The following is a 21338-nucleotide window of genomic DNA, read 5'->3' on the forward strand; positions in this document are numbered from 1 at the left end:
CCAGTCCCGCCCCTGACCCACTCGCACCGCCTGGGTCTAGTGGATTTCCTTACTTCCGACCCAACCTCCCAGTGGAGCCTAGGGTCCTACTCTCTATGCTCAGACGTATTGTGCCTTACTAAAAATGTAACATAAATTAACTGAACTTAGAACAACAGTATTTGTATGTAACTACTGCTATGTTTTCGAGACAGAAGTCTAAAATCCGTGGTATTAGTGACTTTGGGGCCTCGTCTACCTTGAGAATCTGAAACCAGTTTTCAGGCAATTCTTTGGACAGCAGCAGCTTTGGAGGTCCCCAGTTTGCGGAGGGAGACGTGGAGCTGAGTCGGGAGGGGCCCAGACGCTTCTTCACTGGTGAGGGCTTGGAGCTACTTCGCCAAATTGGCGTGGGGTGTCCGCCCAGACCTACTCCACCATGTAAGTCTTTGCTTTCTAGCCGCCCCAGTCCCTGATCCCCTACCGGATCCTAATTCTCTCCCTCGCTCTTTCTCAGGTCGAAGGTTTCCTTTAAGATTACGCTGACGTCGGACCCACGGTTGCCGTATAAAGTGTGAGTAGCTGTGCTGGGGCGAGGGCCTGTGGTCTGGGCGAGCCGGCGCTGGGCTGGACGCGGTCGAACTTTTCCAAGGATTCCCACCCCGCGCAGCTTGCTTCCCTTCCCTCCCTTTGCCCAGTCCGTGCCGTTCCAGGAATTCTTCCCGCCGGAACCCTAAAGGAGAGGTCCCCGCATGCTCCCCTGAGTGACAGCTGGGCCCTTGCACGGGGGTAGGGCTGCGTGACTCTAGTTTATCCGGATCCGCTTTGGAATTCCTTTGGTGAACGAGGGAGCGGGAGGGCATTTGAACAAGGCTCTGTCCTCTTGAACAGCCCCTCACTCCTGGTGATTGCAAAGTCCTAGAGCCATTTTGGCAGCTGTTAGAGGAAGTTAGGGAAGACTTCCCAGTGCAGACTCTGAAGTTACTTGACCGCTTGTTGTCAAGTTTTTTTTTTTTTTATTTTGTTGTGTATATGACTCAACAGGATATCACAAAGTAATTGAGCCTCAAGCCACACACTTCCTGTGTTGAAAGTTAATAACATAAAATATTAATTTCAGGCACTGTCTTATAGGTTACTACATTCTCTCCTTCCAGCTGATTTACTCTAATATGTCTTATACAAGTCTTTTTTTAATCCACAGATGACAGTGGCTTTTTATTCTATCACTCCCCACTCCCCAGTGCCATATCCCACTTATTTTTTCCTTATCCAGCTTATAGTTTGTGGTCCATTTTAAAAATCATTCCCTTGCAAATGCCCTCAATTCTGATGTCCCCCTTTCTCTTCCTGACATATTTTGCTTCGGGAGACACCAACTCTTAACCATTTTCATTTTCTATTTGTGACTGAATATTCCTGGAAAAATACATAATTAAGCTGATGTGCTTTATATAAAATTAATAATGGGCACTCTCCTGTATTCCTCAAGTGTGCTCACTTTTCTCTTATTGTCAGAAAGGATTATATAAAAATTTCAAAACTTTCCACAACTCCTTTTCCCTTTGCTATCAAGATAATAGAGGGGGAGTTCTCTCATTTTTACCATCCCCTCGTCTGTAAATTTACTACATACCTATAAAATCATAGTGCCCTCTGTGCATTTACAGTCAAAACATATCTACCCCTATGAAAAGCCGCCAACTTGGAAAATAAAACACATTGCCACATTGGGTAAAATAATGTTTAGATGAAAGGCAATAAAGTGGACTGAGGAACAAGAAGAGATTTAAACTTCTTGAAATCTGTCTCTAGAAAGAATTAGCTGATACATTAAACTTAATTGTATCAAAAAAGGTAAAATACATAAATCTATATCTGTGGGCATTAGCTTTCAATTTTAAAGTTTTAAAAGTTTTCAAGTGGGTATTTGCTTCCTTTTTTTTAAATTTTAGAGTCAATGAAATAGTACTGTAATCAAAACAAATAATTCTGAAACTCAAAAGACAGCTTTGTCTAGATCACTTACAATGGAAGAAATAAGAAAAAAGGTTCTTGAAATAAATCCAAGTTTTTAACATTCTTTAATTCTTCTTCCAGACTTAGTGTTCCTGAGAGTACACCTTTTACAGCAGTCTTAAAATTTGCAGCAGAAGAAGTAAGTATGGAAATTGGAATTATCTTTATGTAATACACTTTGGCAATGGCTTTCAAAAATTTTTGAGTTTGTATGTATTGTGACTTAGCATTTCCCTATGGGTTCATTATTATGTTTATGATAACGGTGAAAGTTAAGGCTTACTTTTAGACCAAAAAAAATGAGTTGAACAAATTGTCACACCAGTTTTATGCAACTGTTAAAAACTGTAAGGAGAATTTTCCTTGAAGGTAGTGAAGATATGTAAACTTTGAAAAAAAAAAACAACAACTTTATATCACTGTAAATTTTGAACACTAATTTTTACTTGTTTTGATTCTGGAATTATATATTTTTAAAAAACATTTTTATCATATTTTCCAAATCTTATGCCTGACCTTGTAGATTGTGAGTAAAATTGTTTTGAAAAGTGTTTAGTTTTAAAAGGTGAAGTTTTTAGCTGTTGAGAAATAAAAAAAATTTTCATCCATTATCAGAAACATGTGTAATCAAATCTTTGGATATGACTCATGGAAAAGTAGAAATGGCACTGAAATGTAACTTGGGAGACTTTAGATCTCTTATTTTAGTTATGTCATTAAGTAACTGTATGCTATAATAAATCCTTCAGTTCCTTTCTTCTCCACTTTGCTGGTGTGTGTGTGTGTGTGTGTGTGTGTGTGTTGGTTCCTCCTCCCACCTTCTTTGCTATAGATCAAACTCAGGGCCTCACCCATGCGAGGGAGGCTCTTCACCACTAAACTACATTCCTAGCACTCTTTCTTTATCAATTTGTAAAATTAGTAGTGAATGCCTGTCCTTCCTATCTGATTAAGTAATTTTGTATAAAGATATAATACCTTTTACCAAAATTTTATGGGGAATTAAAAGTGTTAGATAGGTTCAGAGTAACCCAAAACCAAATGTTTTGGTCTTAGGAAAGTATAGTCATATAAAAATGATGTTAATACCTAAATAAATAAGAAACATGATTAACTTATAACCCTTCCCTGTATTTGTGTGGTTATTGGGAAGTCAGCCAACTAGTTACTGCTCTTAGCTCCTAAACTAATGTTAGTTCACTAGCATCATTTGTTCCTTACTTAGAATTAAACTACAAAGTTTTATTGTCAATTTTGATTTATTCTTTATGCAAAAGAATAGGTAAAATAAGATGAGACACAGATCTGAATACAGGATGTTGTTATTGCTTTGCTGCATGCATCATTTGCAAGAAATATTCCCTGTCTTGGGCATAGTAGGTTTCTGATTTAAGAAGCAGATCTGTAAAAGTTATAATAAATCATTATTATTATAATATATTTTTTAGTTATTTTATGGTGTATCTTTTATAATTTTAATACATTGTTATAACCTTGGTTTTCTCAGGAAAGTAGAAGAAAATCCCAAGGGACATATAGTAGAAAATAAACTAACAACATTCACTCAACCATATATGTTAATTAAAGTTTTGATGTAGCATATAATTATGAATTGTGAGTATTACATGTTTTGAAAGAATATGACTTCAGGCAGAGGTGAGAGGGGCTCTCACAGAGAAGCCAATAGTCCAGATTTAAGACCCTAATAAAATTATTTTAATAAACAATAACAAAATTTCCTATTACATGACTCACTGAGTTGTCAAAACTTCAGAAGAGCTTCTTAGCATCCTAAATTAAAAGAATTGTTAAATTGGAATAGAAAACAAAACTGAGAACATTAAATATTGTATCCAAGAGAAAACATGACAGTAGTGTAAGATCAGAAGACTAATTACTGTATTTGATGTCACACCCAGCCCAGGTTTCACCTTAATCATTGCTTCTGTATTTTGGAGAAAAGACAAACTGTGTTAATAGTTGCTTTTGGCTTTTAAAGTTTATAAAATACTCAGCCACTACAAAATGTGATTTAAGAAAATACACAATGTATGTTAAAATGGACATGATTTAAGTGTTGAGTCATGATTTAAGAGTAAGTAGAGTAATTGAAAACTTTGTAGGATTCTTTGAAAATCTGAGTTGTTTAATAATTTGGTATTTGATCAGAGCTTTATTAAGAGTATTGCTTCAGTATAAATGTTTTTCAAACTTATTGGTCACCAAACTAAATGATAATATTCTATAAAACTAGTCCATACAGACATGCTTAATAAATATTTGTTGGATAAAATGAATAAACTATAAAGACATGAACACTTTGTCAGCTCCAGGTCTCTAGAGCGTTACAAGATGGACTCTCCCTTATCTACCAATAAGTTCCATGCCTTATCCTTTGATTCAAAAAGCACATCTTTTTATAACATCTCTGAAATAGGTCAGGAGTGTCTTCCTATCGCAGTTGCCCATGTAGCAGTCACATAATTGTCTAATTGACATTACCTGTACCTAACTGAACTTCATAGTTATTTCCTAGCAACATAATTGGAATATTACAGTCCTTTGAGATATACATCAACAAATCATTTAAGGAGATTTTGAGGAAGGAATACAGGCCTTGGTGGTTATCTAAAAATCTTCCGGAGGTACTCCCATTAAACACAAGAGAGCATCTGTTTGAAACCTGCCATTTCTATGAAGAAATTATAGAAATATTTTCATCAACTATACTTATTTTTTTGCTTATGTAGGAGAATTATGCGTGATAAAGGAAACATGTCTAAGCCAAAAGAATAGGCCTTGATTGGACCATAGATTGACAATGTTTTCTTTTGTATAGTATATAAATAAGGAATGTTTTACAATTATTGGTCTCCTTTATGCGGTCAAATGCATTATTTAGAGTACAGGGCTCTTCATTAAAGCAAATTGTGCTTGCTTTAATGTCACTTATTCTGAAAGATTAATCACATACATTTTGGGATTTTAGAATTGGTGATATGTATCCCATCCTTGTTATTCTTCTTTGGTAGTTACACATTTTTTAAATTTATTTCCTTTTTCCCTTTTAGTTTAAAGTTCCTGCAGCAACAAGTGCAATTATTACCAATGGTAAGAATTTACTTTAAAACTATTACCTCAGAGATACAGATATTATTTAAAAGAAATCAAATTAATTAACAATAACTTATATCCAAAAAGCCCGAATATACTAATATAAATGATAAAGTTAATGGTAAACTATGCCAGGATTATTGTATCAGAAAATGCTCTAAAATACAGGAACTTAAGCAAGCATGTTCTTTTACCATGCCTTGCTTTACCTTTCCTGGTAGAAAACTCTTCCAAATTTGTAGTATTTTATCCATTTATGGATACAGTTTTAAAAATTTGAATATCTTTGAATTCTGATAAAAGTTTAGCATGATGGAACTATTCTTATGATGAAATAGTAGAATAAGAAAATGGGAGTGAAGCTTGCATGGAGGGTTTCATCGTCTTTCAAGTACACAGACTAATATAAATGAGTGAGCAAGTGGTTTATGTCCAGTTAGAATACTAAGAGAGGTGAGCTTAAAGTATGGTATCATGATTTAACTTAGGTATGTCAGAATTTCCTACTATGAAATATGCTGTATGTTATTAAATTAAAGTGCTTCTGTTTATAAGAAAGCTTTCCTACTTTCTGGAAAGTTTTAGGTTCACAAATGAATAACTCAAGAAAATATTTTGAAAATTTCAAATTGTAATTGGAACTTGAACTAAATGACTTTGTGTACCCTACCACCCTTAAGATTTCATACCTCAAACCAGAATGGAAATTATTAATGGCATATCTAAGATGCCTTTAGCTTTTTAGAAGAATTGACAAACATTTTTATGCTTTGTAGCAAAACAGGATTAAAAAAATGTGTCTTCCATAGAATTTATTAGAATCATCACATTGACAGCTATTTTTGTTTAATACAGCAATGTACATAAATACATAACAGTAGATTTAAACAGGTAACTTACCTGGAAGATTCTCACTCATGTTCTGGGGTTTATGCAGCAGCACTATATTGGTAAATCTCTTCTGGTTCTTTAGAAATAACTTACATGACTTTATAACTTGTTTTCTAGATGGAATAGGAATAAATCCTGCACAGACTGCTGGTGAGTATCTATTTGAAAATCATGAAGTGGGAGTGAATTATATGTCTATTGATGATGAGTATTTAATTCATTCTAATTAAAGATTTTCAGTAGGTTGTAGCTGTTGTTTAGGGAAAGTTTTTAACTAATACATAACAAAATGTATGAAGGTAAGATTGTACTCTCATGGAAATGATAATTTTGGCCTCTTAAGGTGGTTGTGAGGGAGCAGGTGTTTAATGTTTGCATTATGCATCCTTAGCATGCAGTAGGTCCTAGCTATTATTATTTTATTTTAAAGAACATAGTCATTTACATGTAAGAGGGTTGAGTCCACACTCCAGACTTCTAAACTGTTACACATAATTCAGAGTGACACATTGATGTTCTAATCAACATGCAAAGTAAAAGTCCTTATTAAAAGTAGTCTTAAGCTTTATTAAAAAAAAAAAACAAAAAACTTTTATTATTTCTGAAATATGTTCTTTTAGGTTAACCATCTAATTTTAATGTTCTGAAATTACATATGATTTAATATAATATAACCTCATTCTTAAATAGTAGTTACTTTTTAATTACTATATTCTAAGGTACTTTTATATTATAATAAAAAAAAATTTTCCTTAAAGACCACTAGTGAAATTTAGCCATGTAGAAAGTAAGGAATGATATAAAATTGTAAATTGTTAATTAAATCAACAGTTTTAAGTATATATATTTTTTTAATTGAAAAGGGCTTTTATTGAAAATTGTGAGGCATTTTATTATATACATGTATTCAAACTTAGTAGATTAAGGTTTTGTCTTATTCTAGAAATTTTGTGTTGTATACGTTAATTTTAGCTATTACTTACTCTAATATTATGCTTATTATATTACATTTCAAAATTAAATTGTGTATCTCACTGGACATGAAGAAATCTCAGTGAATAATTGACCCAAAATAGATTCAGAGTATCTAGATTTTTGTAATTTATATAACTTTTGTCTTTTGTGATAATTTAATTTTTTTTCTGTCTTTAGGTATTCTATTGTGTATTAAGTCAAGTATTCATGATGAAATTAATTCTTGTTTTTTGCTGATTGTTAGTATTTTCATGGCTAGTGTTCTTATTTAAAATTTTAAAGCAAACATTTGTTGGTTGTAAAGCTATGGGAAAAGTAGGAACAAAACTTAAAAGGCTTGGAATTAAGCCAAGTATGATGGTACACACTGGGGAGGCCGAGAAGCAGGAGGATGGCAAGTTGCCTCAGCAATTTAGCAAAATCCTGTCTCAAAATTTGAAAAAAAGTGAGCAGGAGTACTGGGGATATAGCACCTTGGTAGAATGCTTCTGGGTTCAATACCCCAGTACCACCAAAACAAAAAAACAAAACGTTGGAATTGGATTCTGATGTTACTTGATCTTTTGCACCTACTTTACTTTTTAATACACAGTTTGTTGTATGTAATAATCATTGGATTATTAAGATAACTTGTCAATTTGCCATTTTTTAGAAACCTAACTTTATGTTTTATTTGTTTGTGTAGGAAATGTTTTTCTAAAGCACGGTTCAGAACTTCGAATTATTCCTAGAGATCGTGTTGGAACTTGTTAATATCTGCTACTTGGAACATACAATTACTTTTCAGAATAAATATTGGTATTTTTTGTTGTTGTAAATTTGAAATCAGGCATTTAGCATACTACGAAAACACAAGAAGTCAGTGAAACAATGAAAAGTGGACTCTTCTGGTCCCTTCTTTGTTCATGATCTTCATGTGCAGAGGGAATGCTTGTGAGTAGCGGGAACTGCCACCACAGAAGGTCTTAGAGGTGTTGATTGCTACCTCACAACACAAGTACGGAGTTCATTTGTGAAAATGGATTATCCAACTGTGTTTTTTACCTGGATGATTATGATAATTCTTTCTGGAGAACTTTTGGAAAATTAAAATTTACTTAATCTTACATATTTGTATTTGAGTTAAAAATGTAAAAGGAAATGAGTCATAGATGGAAGTTTGCTAGACAGCATCTGACTTACAGACTCATAAATAGTTTGATTTTTAAGTGTATAGTTTGTGATGATGATGATAGACTGATGATGGTTAACTGTCTTGACTTTATCATTTAGTGTTGTAAGTTTTAGACTTCATGTGTCATGTAAATTACATTTAATTTAGTACCAGAGGACCAAAAATCTTACTTTTGAGCTAACCTTTATGTATATAAAGTCACATCCCATAACAAATAAGTCTTTTAATAGTCATCTTGGCAGAATNATAATTAATATCTTATGAAAATACTTTTGTTATACTATAAACCATATTGCCTATCCTTATTTTATTATTAGAATTCTTAATCAGCACACCGGTTGTGCCAGTTTATTAAAAATGTAATTATAAAAAGCAAAGATAATTAAATACCATAAATCATGGATAAGAATGTATATTTCCAAGTGTCAGTTTATTTGACAAAATAAAAAATTAAAACTCTGAAGAAGGGGTGATAGTAATTAACTGTACTAGTAGGTCCTAAACCTGGGTGATTATCAGTCATGGAGGGAATTAAAAATACAGATTTCTGGAAACCACCCATTAAATTCAAGTCATTAAATCTGGAATAGTGTAAAAGAACCTCTTATAAAAAGTTCTGGTGATTTCTGCAGTGCAGGTGATTTTAGAATTAAAATCAACCTTTTTACTATCTACCATACATTTTTACCCAAGGACTTGAAATAAATTGGAAGAACTAATGTACTTTAATGTAGTGACTCTAAATTAACTGATATTAATGTTCTCAGGGCCATTTGTAAAACCACAGGAAACATGGTTTATCTATGGATTATATTGTTTTAAGGATAATTTTATTTACGTTGTCTCATTCTTCAAACTGCTAAATTATTGTCCTCACTTTATAGAAGAAGAAAGAGGCTTAGTTAGGTTGAGATTTGAAATTTGAACCCTTATTTTGACTTTGACATACTGGGAGAAATTTATAGTATTCATTTCTTGTAATATACTAGAGCTGTGTTGAATTAGGAGTTACAAAAATTACAAATGTAAGTCTTAAAATTATATGTCAGTACTAAATACACATGTAATGATAAGGAACTATATTAATTTTTAACATAGTATGATTGTATAAATATAAAATTCTAGGGCATTAAATATGAACTAAACATGAACTAAACAATTAAAAATGATAATACTGATAGTACTCCGTAGGTGGCCTTGTAGAAGTAGGAACTGTCTCTCTCTTTTCCTCAGCCCCATCAGACCATTTGTTTTTTTAATCTTAAGTATCACAGATTTAACTGTGAGACTACTTCCCTAATAACCTACTCTTCCCACCAGGTTGTTGTTCATAAGCCCCTCTAGAATACAGAAATTCTGGAATTGTCCTCTGTTGGTTAATGCTAGAGATGGATGAAACATTATTTAAACTGGGACATTTAATTAGACTATTATTGAAATAAATATTCTTAAAAGGCTCACTCTTAACATCCGCATCCTGAAAACTGTCTATATACCAGATATGTTTTACTCATCATGATTCCTTTCTCACTATATAAAAGCAAACAGTTACCTTAATTCTAAGCCATACCCATTGTTCAGTTAAAGCCCTTTTTATATTATTAAAAAAGCCACTGTTATTCCCATTTCTTCTTTCACAGTTGCTATAATGAGCTTTTTGACCTGATTGTGTACTTCCCACTAAAAAGTTCTGCTAAATAAAAACGCATACTTTCCATGACACATACTTTCCTTTTGGAGTTGTTACTACTGCTTTCCTGGTTTCCTTCTCTATGCTCCAGTTACATTCAACTGCAGATGATACTTAGTTTCATCTTAGAGTTAACAGTGATACACAGTATCATTGTTGTGCCTGTTCTTGGCATGCAGTGCCTTTACTTTCCCATATGTGTACCTGGAAAATACAGAACTCATTTTTCAAGTCCGAAAGCCATTGAGCCTGTCTTCGCCTCTTCTAAGCAGAGTTAGGAATTTAACTATGTAAGCAACCAGTGTGTTTTGTACATTCCTTTATTATAGCTCTTATTAAATATAGAATTATTTGTAAACTATAAATTTTATATAAGTCTAAGATCATGACTGAAACTGGGTTTCAGAATTGCCTTGCTCATAACAAATACTTTGAAAGACTACATAAAAGAAAGACAAATATATTAGAAATTGAAATTATTTGTATTTTGTCCATAGTAACTTCTTTAGACAAGATATTTAATCAACTAGTATATTCATATTTCTATTGAGGTGGAAATTTACTCTCACTCTCAGAAATGAGCTAATGAGTTAAAAAAGTACAAAGTATTCTATCATTTTAAAAATATATTAGCTATAAAATATGCTGGATATTAACTACTGAAGGCAAAATATAACTAAGACATATTTCCTTTTCTTGGACTTCTTGGGATTTATACATTTCAAAAGCAAAAAACAAAACAAAACAAACAAACAAAAAAAACTATCTGGTAAAGGAGTCATAGACATGAAGATATGTATCAGATGCTTCTTTATATACTAAGTACAGGTCACCCCAGGCGTTTCACATGCATTCTCTCATTTGATTGATCAAATGCTTGTGTTTATTTCTTTACTGTTAAGGGAGCTTAGACAATTGTTAATGTATTCAAGACTTGACTATAAGGTTTATATGATGATAACTACACACAATCATATTTTACATCATTTTTTCGTAGAATTATATTTAAATGTTTCAAAATGAGCACATCTGGAAGGAGCTTCATAGATTGCTATTGAACATTACTATGATCTCACTGTGCTTGGAAATTTTAATAGTAACTACATAAACATTGGCACTTACAGATTCCCTCTTAGTAAGCATATTCATTTATATACCACAGTTGTGAATATTTGAAAAGTAGGTTTATGACCTATTCTCTGCTTTCCTATATAAAAAGTGCTGTAATTTTGTCACTGGATGCAAAACACTGGCCAAGGCTGGCAGCAAATGCAGAGAGCCAGTGTTTTGGCATAGATATCTGATTTTCTGGCAAAACTCTTTTAGCAATGTAAAAGCTGTTATTGAGAGCATATTGTGATGATACATCATGTCAATATTTGTTTGGCTGAGTAACACTTGGATTTAATAAATTCTTAAATGCACAGTTTACAACTGATGAGCTGTTTTAGAAATCAACTGTATGTATTGTTTGTTGTCAGTGCCACAGACATTTTGACAAGTCTTAAATGGAGTTGCTAGCTTCTCTGAATTTTTAAGATAAATGTATGGACAGATTAGGACTTTTGTAGTTATCCTCAGATGCCCACATTATGTAGGAATGAAACATAAGAAACAGTGAATGAATACATGGGCAAGCCACAGAGATAAATTACCAAAAGAGGATCACCATGTGTTTGTAGGAAGCTACATCCTTGAGCCTGGAAAGACTATTTCTCACAACAGTGGGAAATGAAGGCCTTGGACAGTGTGGGCATTGTGATCTCTGGTGACTTGTAGTCAGTTCCACACGCTTAGTAAATTTAATCTTGAATTTCTCTAATCCTACCATTTGAATTGGAGTAGGGAGCAAAAGAAGTAAGAGATTTCCCTCTTTAAAAGAGATTTCTGAGGGCTTAATTGCAGATGCTTTGCAATATGGAAATAGTAATATTCCAAATATCTTGACTTAATTTAAAAATTATACTAACAAGTTATTACCTATGAAAAGATAATCTCTGTATTTCACAGAACCTTTTGTTTGGGGAGAGATCCTCTATAATGTAATCCGCCTCCCTGTGATTCCGTAGAAAGATATATTTTTGAAATCTTTATTTAAAAATATTTTACAGGAATTTTAATGAAGCAAGCCAGATTCCAAAGATGCCATCATCTTGCTGTAAACAAATAAATAAATATAAAATTCCAATCTATTATCCCTTACCTTTTGCTTCCTGCTTTTCATCCTCATCCTTACTTGCATGAAAAAACATCTTATTCTGGAAAGTTGTTAGATTTTCATAAAATGCACTTCCTTTCCACCATTTTGAAGCATTTTTTAAAATCAACTAAGTCAGTATTTGGCATTGTAACCTTATCCTCAATCTGTCTAGACAGACTTTGCATTTCTTTGCTTTTTGAGTGTGAGATTTTTTTTTTAAACACTAACTGTAATGCCTGTTCTGGTTTCAAACAGATCTATACATCATCTCCTAGTCTACTTGGCTATACTATTATGTAGTAAATTTAAGTTAACCTTTGCAATCACAGGACGTGAAGAGCGTCACAGAATAGAAAAGGTTTTCCCCATATTATCATACGCAACTGGACTTTAGTTTTTTAGTAGATACTTCTAGATGTATTCATAATTGAGGATCAATAAGAAGTTTGTGTCAATGAAATATATAGTTCAGTCTTCTCCGGGTAATTAACATCATCTCTATTTTCATGTGTTTCATGTCTTGGAATAAAATTAGTTAATTAACTTGCAGGGGTTATATAATTAGTGCCAAGTGAATATGACAGATGATGTCACAGTGATTCAAAGAATTATTGAAAGCTGTGCTGTTATAGAAGATTTAGCAGCAATGAGGATAATTTGAGCAGGAGCTTAATGAGAAGACATATACGAAGGCACTCGTGAATTAGTCAACAAGCATACTTTGAGCACTTAGATCCTGGACATTTTCTGAGCATCAGTGATAGAGTAATGAAATAAAGTGTCCCTGCTCTCATGGAGCTTACAGGACAGTGGAAAAGAAATAGTGAATAAATAAACATAATGGCAAGCGCTATGATTAAAGAAAAAAAGTCAATGTAGCATTTTAGTTAAGGTGATGAGGAATAGATGCAATTTTAGGTAAGATGAAAAGGAGTGCCTCATGTGAATGTGGGAGAATAATGTTCCAGAGAGTAGGAAAAGAAAATGCAAGCTGCCTTGTGGAAAAAACTGCATTTGGTAGGTACTTAAACAGTATAAGTGGATCCTTTCTCTTGGCTCCTATATATATCATCTTGCGTGGCTCAGAAGGTATCAATTTGAGAATGTGAAAGCAGCCAGTGAAACTGGAATGCATTTGGAGAGGTAAACTGAGTAAAAGATAAGATCACAGAGAAAGCAGGGCACCAGAACTGTAGGAATAAAGCTGGTTTCAGAAGTCCAAATAGAGAAGATTTTTCAGCAAGAGATAATGATGAATTTGACCTGAGTAGTGGGAAGGACAGTTGGCTCTGTAAAAACAGGTTCTCTGTCCTCAGATTCAACCAATCATACATCTAAAATATTTGGGAAAATTATTTTAATATGTACACTTTTTTTCAGTGCTACTTCCTAAGCAATACAATTCTACAACTATTTGTATTAAGAATTGCAAGTTTTGTAGAGATGATTTAAAGTATGAAGGAGAATATGCATAAGTAATATGCAAATGTTAATCATTTTAAATAAGGGGCTTGAGCATCTAAGGATTTGGGCATCCATCAAATTCCTAGAACAAATCCTCCATGAATAACATGGGCCCACACATTGATTCCTGTTATATCTTCAGTTGTAGACCTGAAAGAATTTATCATTGAATATTGGATATGAGAGAAAAAGAAGAGTAAATGTGTATTTACCATTAGGGGCTGAATGACTAACTGGATGAATGGTTTTGCCATTGGTGTGATGAACAGGTTTGGGAAAAGAACAACTTGGAAGGAGTGGCAGGGCTAATGTCAGGAGTTTTTCTTAGATACCTAAGGAAGGTTATACACTCTTAGTTACAAGCTATCTATTCTTGGCCTTAATACCCTCAGCAACTGACAGAATATAGGTTTAACTAGACTTTGAACTTTGAACTTTTAACTGTTCTGTTTAAATGTTCAGAACCATAATCAGTGTTTTCACCTTACTTTAAAAATTCCACTAAAGTTACTTAGTAGGTACACCTAAAATGGCTCACAGTATAAAAACTTGCCTTACTACTACAGATTGTCTTAAACCTTTGTAACCTGTGCACCTGTATTCCTGACAGACTGTTTGACTCAACACTCTCAGATTTGGCCGAGGTCTAGAAGAAGCCTTAAAAAATTGGCTGCTCTTTGGAGACTGGCAACTGAGTTTTCAGACATCATTTAGGAGCAGTAACTGTCATTTTCCCTCTTCCTTTTGCAACCAATAAAGGCTGTTCATTTCCCCCCACCTAAAGTTACTAAATGATTAAATCATGTTTTATTTTATTTTTTTACATGGAGGAATACACCTGGTATTTTGAACCTTAAATGTAAAGTCTTATAAAATCACTATTAATGTTTCTGCAAATGGTAGCACACAGAAACAATTGATATTCATGCAGCTTTTACTATGTATCAGGCACTGTGTTATGTTTTACCTTTTTATTTCATCAATATAGTCTACAAGCTCGAGAATATTGTCATCATCACACTTTAGGTAACTGGAACTTTGGAAGGAACTTGGTAATTTTTCCAAGGTTACACAGCAAAATAGACAAGCAAAGGTGTAACTCAAATCTTGCGTGCAGACTTCAGAGACACCCCCTCTCAGTCACTACAATGCATAGCCTCTTTGGTAAGTTAACCTAGTTCAAAACCCAGAAAGATACTGCTTCCCATGACATCAACATCTGCCTATCTCTCTTACTTTCTTACTCTTCTTGACCTACCCTCTAATCCTTTCATAAATCTTAAAGCCAGTGAGAAAGGAAGGCGACATGGTGCATCCATATTTTCTCATGGTGGCTCATATCTATCTATTTGGAGTTCTGTCATTACTTTATTCAGCATTTATTAACTGAAGACAAAAATATTAAATAGCTCTGCTCATTGCCCTAAGGAATCTTATGCAGAGGCTTGGGAGCAGAGCAGGCTGGCAGCAAAGTCTTAATTTTTACTTTAAAAATTCCACTAAAGTTTCTTAGTAAGTACATCTAAAACTGTTCACAGTATAAAAACATGCCTTACTACTACAGATTGTCTTAAACCTTAAACCATATTTTGTTGGTCTTAATGGATATTCTTATCCAATGCTTAAAGCCTGACAGATCCCTGCTACGTTTGTGCTCACCTAAACTTAACCTTCATTATGTAACTGGAATGGTGTCTAGTAAAGAGCAAAAGAGCCCCCAGAGGAAGACTGAGGCCAATGCTTTTGAATCTGAATATAGGGTAGAATTATAAGAGAAAAAGTCAAGGCCAGAAGGCAAGATCATAGCCAGACAAAGGAGAAGGTCAAAAATAAATAGAACCTAGAATTGAAGAACTAAAAGATGAGACTAGAAAGTTTAAACTGCATCAGGAATCAGGAAGGCTTCCAGGCATGGTAGTAATCCCAGTAGCTTGGGAGACTGAGGCAGTAGGATCATGAGTTCAAAGCCAGCCTCAGCAAAAGCAATTCCCTAAGCAACTCAGTGAGACCCTGTCTCTAAATAAAATACAAAATAGGGTTAGGCATGTGGCTTAGTGGTCGAGTGCCCCTGAGTTCAAACTTCAGTATCCCCTTACCCTCCCAAAAGAAACCAGAAAGCCCATAGGAGATAGAAAGGTCAAGATGCTGTAGGTATGTTGGTGAAGGTGTGTCTCAGGAAGTGTTCAGAAATTGGACATTTAGCTTACCACACTTGCTGTCCCAACCAAGAAACAGGAGGAAATCTGATTAATTTTACTGTCCTTTCTGTTCCACTCCCTACCCTCTTCCCTTCCTTCCCCTTTGTCTAATCCAGTGGATTTCTATTTTTCCCCTATCCAACCTCCCTTGTTTTAGGTTAGCATACCAGAGAGAACATTCCGCCTTTGGTTTTTTTGGAATTGGCTCATTTCACTTAGTATGATATTCTCTAGTTCCATCCATTTATAGGCAAAGGCCATAATTTCATTCTTCTTTATGGCTGAGTAATATTCCATTCTGTATATATACCACATTTTCTTTATCCATTCATCTGTTGAAGGACACCTAGGTTGTTTCCATAACTTGGCTATTGTTAGTTGAGCTGCTATAAACATTGATGTGGCTGCATCACTGTAGTATGCTGATTTTAAGTCCTTTGGGTACATGCCAACAAGTGTAATAACTGGGTCAAATGATGGCTCCATTTCAAGTTTTCTGGGGAATCTCCATACTGATTTCCATAGTGGTTGCACCAATTTGCAGTCCCACCAACAATGTATGAGAGTACCTTTCTCCCCACATCCTTACCAATATTGTTACTTACATTCTTAATAATTGCCATTCTGACTGGAGTGAGATGGAATCTCAGTGTAGTTTTCATTTGCATTTCTCTAATAGCCAGAGATATTAAACATTTTTTCATATATTTGCTGACCATTCATATTTCTTCTGTGAAGTGCTTGCCTAGTTCCTTTGCCCATTTATTGATTGGACTATTTGTTTTTATGGTGTTAAGTGTCTTCAGTTCTTTGTATAACCAGCAGATTAATGATGTATCTGAGTTACTGTTGGTAAAGATTTTCTCTCATCCTGTAGGATCTCTGTTCATGTACTTGTTTCCTTTGCTGTGAAGCTTTATAGTTTGATACCATCCTATTTATTGATTCTTTTTTTGAATTTTTTTTTAGTTGTCAGTAGACCTTTATTTTATTTATTTGTTTATATGTGGTACTGAGAAACCCAGTGCGTCATGCATGGGGCAGTCCTCTACCACTGAGTTACAACTCCAGCCCCATGTATTGATTCTTGATTTTATGTCTTGCACTTTAGGAGTCTTATTGAGGAAGTTGGTTCCTAAGCATACCTGAAGGAGAGTTGGGTCTACTTTCTCTTTTAGTAAGTACAGGGTCTCTGATCCTAGGTCCTTGATCCACTTTGAGTTGAGTTTTGTGCAGGGTGAGAGATAGGGGTTCAATTTCATTCTGTTACATATGGCATCATAATACCAGATCTTAAATTATACTACAGAGGTATAGTAACAAAAAAAGCATGGTATTAGCACCAAAACAGACATGAAGACCAATGGAACAGGATAGAAGACACAGAGACAAACCTATGTAAATGCAGTTATCTCATCCTAGACAACGGCACCATAAACGTACATTAGAGAAAAGATAGCCTCTTCAACAAATGGTGCTGGGAAAACTGGAAATTCATGCGTAATAGAAATAAGTACCAATTTTAAAGTGTAAGCCTATTTATTAGTTTTCTAGAACTAACAAAGTTCCAGAAACTGGACGTGGGGTTTACTGAACAACACAGCTCTGAAGATTGGAAGTCCAATACCAAAGTGTCAGCTGGCCTCACTTTGGTTTGTAGGTGATCGTCTTCTCCATGTCATTTATATCATCTTTCCATCTCCACTGGTCTGTATCCAAATTTACCATTATTATAAATACATCAGTCATAATAGATTAGGGCCCTCTCTAATGACCTCATTAATCCAATTTTCTCTATAAAACCTCTACTTCAAAATAAGGTTAACTTTTGAGGTACTGGGGGTTAGGACTCCAGCATATCTTGCTTTGTAGGAGAGAGATAATTCAACCTGCAAGATTCTACCTCATACAATTTGCTGGTTGCTGCTTTTCAGACAGGACTGTCAGTTAAATATATAAATTACAAAATGTGTCCTAAATGTTTTTTGCATATGTAATTACAATTCACAAATCCAATCTGAAATTTATGAATAAATCTCCATAATTTTAAATAGTCAATTGAATGAAATGGAACAAATAGAAGGAAAAAAAGAGAAGCATTATTAATCTACAGATTTCACCCTCACCACAGTCCATTACCAAGCACTGTTAAGCAGCAGTTTCAGTTCTCTTAAGTCCTCCCTTGGAAATTCTAAAGAGTAGAACAATGGCCCCAAAGGTAGGTATCTGAAAGGCAAAGAATTTGGGCAAGTAATTCATACACCTAAGGATTAATCCCCAATCATCAGCTCGGGTTTTCAACAGTGGCTGAAAGGTTTTCTTTGTGAGGTGCCATAGCTTTGTGTGTGTTACTGTATACAATCACAGCATTCCAATGAACAGAATGTTGTTTGCTTGTTTCCAGTAGTCAGACTGCTTTCCATTGCCTACAATTCTTAACAAAGAGCTCAAACCAGCATTCAACAATCCCTTTGATTAAAAAAAAAAGAGAGGGGGGAGTGAGTACCCAAAATAACCTCTAAAAGAACAGACTGTAAGCAGCAAGAAGTTATTAATGCAGAGGCTTCATATTAAATGGGAAATTGAAGGAGCAGAGCCAATTGTAGTTACATTTCTAATTGTTGAAGAGACTTCAAAATAGAAGATTTTAAAATCTGCCTATAAAGGTCTTCTTTTTAAGCAAGATTGGGAAAAAGAATTATGATAGACCATATATAAAAATGAACATCCAACTTGCCTATCAAAGTAATTTCTTTCTTCCTCTTCCCATATTCAAGGCACAAGATAATTGCCTCTCTGTGATGTTTTGTTATCAAGTGTTCTAAATAAACTACTCTCAGGTGGCCCCCTTAAGAATAGTCCCCCTAGGAATCCTCCATTGAGCCTCAAAACTATAATTTGTTCCAGACACTTTGGGCAAAATACATTCTTTCCCAATCTCTAAACTTGATAATTAGATGTGTTTAGTTAGAGTTAAAAATAAAATGAAGTAGAATGTTATCCAGGTGCAAATTATTAACCTGGAGTGCTGGCAGAAAGAACAAAGAGGGATTTCAAAAAGCAAACCCATATTTTTGGTATAAGTTTTATGTTTTAGACACTTTGCTAAGTGCTTTATGAGACATACCTCTTTATTCTTCACAATAATCTATTTGCTTGATTCATGGATATTGAGAAAGATGAAATGACTGATACAGAAGTGAATGATAGATGTAGGATTTAAACACATGTTTGTTTGGCTCCGAGGCTTATATTCCTTCCACTCAGTTCCAGGAAGTGAGGCATAGGGGAACAGTACTTAAAAATATTCCAAACTAATTTCTGACCTCGTCATCAGGTGTTATAATCAGTTTGGGCTGCTGTAGCAAAATATTACAGACTGAAAGGCTTAAAAAAAAAAAACATTTATTTCTCACCATTATGGTTTGGATGCGAAGTGTCCCCCCAAAACTCATGTATGAGACAGTGCAAGAAGGTTCAGGGGAGAAATGATTGGGTTATAAGAGTCTTAGCCCAATTAGTGAATTAATCCCGTGATAGGGATTAACTGAGTGTTAATTGAAGTGATAGGGTGTTTCTGGAGGAGTTGGGGCTTGGGGTATGACTATGGGCTATATATTTTGTATCTGGCAAGTGGAGACCTCTCTCTCTGCTTCCTGATCAGCATGGGAGCTGCTTCACTTTGCCACACTCTTCCGCTATGATATCCTGCCTCATCTGAAGCCCTGAGGAATGGAGTTGGCCTTCTATGGACTGAGACCTCTGGAACTGTAAGGCTCAAATAAATATTTTGTCCTCACAACTGTTCTAGTTTGGTCTTTTTAGTCACAGCAGTGAAAAAGCTGATTGAAACACTCATAGTTCTAGGAAGCTAAGAAGCCCAAGGCCAAAGTGACAAGAGATTGAGTTTCATTGAAAGTATGAAGGCCCATTTCCTGGTTTGCAGATGGATGTCTTCTTGCTACCTATCCTTGCATGGCAGATAGCAGAGAAATTCAGAACCACCTGTTGCATCTCATCTCCTAAGAGCACTAATCCCCATCTTGAGGGCTGTCCCCTCTTGACCTAATTGTCTCAAGGCCCCACCTCCTAATTCCATCACATTGATGGGTAGAATGTCAACATGTAAACTTGAGGGGTACATAGCTATTCAGTTCATAATATCTGTGTTCTTCACGCTTTGGTCTCTGAGGTCATTATCAAAATTATATTTCTGCTATGCTTTGGCCTAAATCTTGGTTTATAAACACTTTATGGGCATACATCAATACTTTTTTTGTTCTTGCTATTCTTTCTGTCTGAAATGTCCATTTCTACTTTTCTTCTTTTGCAAGAGATTTTTAACCAGTGCAATACCATTCTCCTAGGAGATTGTTTAGAATTATCTTGGTATCTATGGTTATCACCATAGGGTTGCTATTCTGATAATAAGTGCCCTGGATTTGGGGCTTCTTAACAATCTGCAATGCCACATTGTATGGACATCTCCTCACAACAGAGTCACTCTGTGTCAGATGCTCATTGAGTACCTACTGAGGACTCTAACCCTTCAAGTCCTACTACCTCCAGGAGGTTTTAGATATCCTCTACCCTTGGGCCTAAAATGCTTTGCTCCTCTGCAAAATTTAAGAAACACTTCTTTCTCTCAGTCTGTGCATTTTTGTACTAATGTATTTTGAATTCAATTATTATTTCTTTTCTTTTTACACACATGATTTTTCTTCCTAGTCTTTCTAAGCTCCTTGAGGATAAGTTCATTTTTAATTTTACCTTTATTCACAATCCTAATAGCAAATATCTGTAGATCATGTATGTGCTAGCCACTGGTTTTAGTGCTTTATGTATTTATTTAATTTATTTAATCCTCATAATTATATACAGAATCATTCCCATATTATAGGTAGAAAGTCTGAGGAAAACAGATGGGATAACTTTTTCAAGTGTCAGATCTGTGATTCAAATCCTGGGAATTGGACTGTAGAGTATGACAGATACTTTTGACTAATAAAGTTATTGGCCTTATCCAACAAGCCTGACCTGAGTGTCTGTTATCAAACACAAAATTAAAAATTTGATTCCTTAGAAAACATTCATATAATGTGTTACATAGAGTGATGAAGTAATATATACAGAGGTCCACAGATGGTTATCTAACCAAGTTAATGAGATTTTCCAAAAGGATGAAATAAACTTGGAGCATCAAGTGTGAGACAAGGGTGATGGAAAATAATGCTGGAGAATTGGAGAAGACAGGTCATAGAAGAATGAGCTCAAATAACTTAAACGTCATCTTGTATGTAATATGTTGCATTGGTCAACTTTGTATCACTTTGACAAAATACTTGATATAATCTCTATATGAAATCTGAGGATGAGATTGACCATAGTGAAAGCTGTCAGGAGGCTGTGGTTGTGCAGAGCAAGAGATATTATTGAGGATGATGATAACTGCCTTAGTCTATGCTGCTATAACAAAATGCCATAGGTGGGGTAATTTACATAGAACACAAATTTATTTGTCCAAGATCAAGCCTCTCTGGCTTTGGTGTCTAGTGAGGGTAGTCTCTGCTTCCAATATGTGTCTTGTTCCTGTGTCTTCACATGGTGGAAAGCTGAAGTGATCTTGTGAAATCT

The 21338-nt window shown here is 34.7% G+C and overlaps 1 protein-coding gene across 1 annotated transcript; it reads left to right on the forward strand.

The window, feature by feature from the left end:
* Positions 1 to 133: 133 nt before the first annotated feature.
* Positions 134 to 7803, forward strand: Ufm1 (ubiquitin fold modifier 1). The gene is made up of 6 exons (XM_015484234.2): positions 134 to 420; positions 497 to 553; positions 2080 to 2137; positions 5070 to 5109; positions 6121 to 6153; positions 7664 to 7803. Coding segments are annotated over exons 1-6 (258 nt in total). The 5' UTR covers positions 134 to 418; the 3' UTR covers positions 7732 to 7803.
* The last annotated feature ends 13535 nt before the right edge of the window (positions 7804 to 21338 follow it).

Source organism: Marmota marmota, unplaced genomic scaffold (assembly GCF_001458135.2).
Source record: "Marmota marmota marmota unplaced genomic scaffold, marMar, whole genome shotgun sequence".
Lineage (NCBI taxonomy): Eukaryota > Metazoa > Chordata > Mammalia > Rodentia > Sciuridae > Marmota > Marmota marmota.

Bases quoted from the DNA above. Each gene is read 5' to 3' on its own strand.
- Ufm1 (XM_015484234.2), top strand. The intron at 554-2,079 runs GTGAGTAGCTGT...TTCTTCTTCCAG, and splicing joins CCACGGTTGCCGTATAAAGT to ACTTAGTGTTCCTGAGAGTA. The intron at 6,154-7,663 runs GTGAGTATCTAT...TTGTTTGTGTAG, and splicing joins AAATCCTGCACAGACTGCTG to GAAATGTTTTTCTAAAGCAC.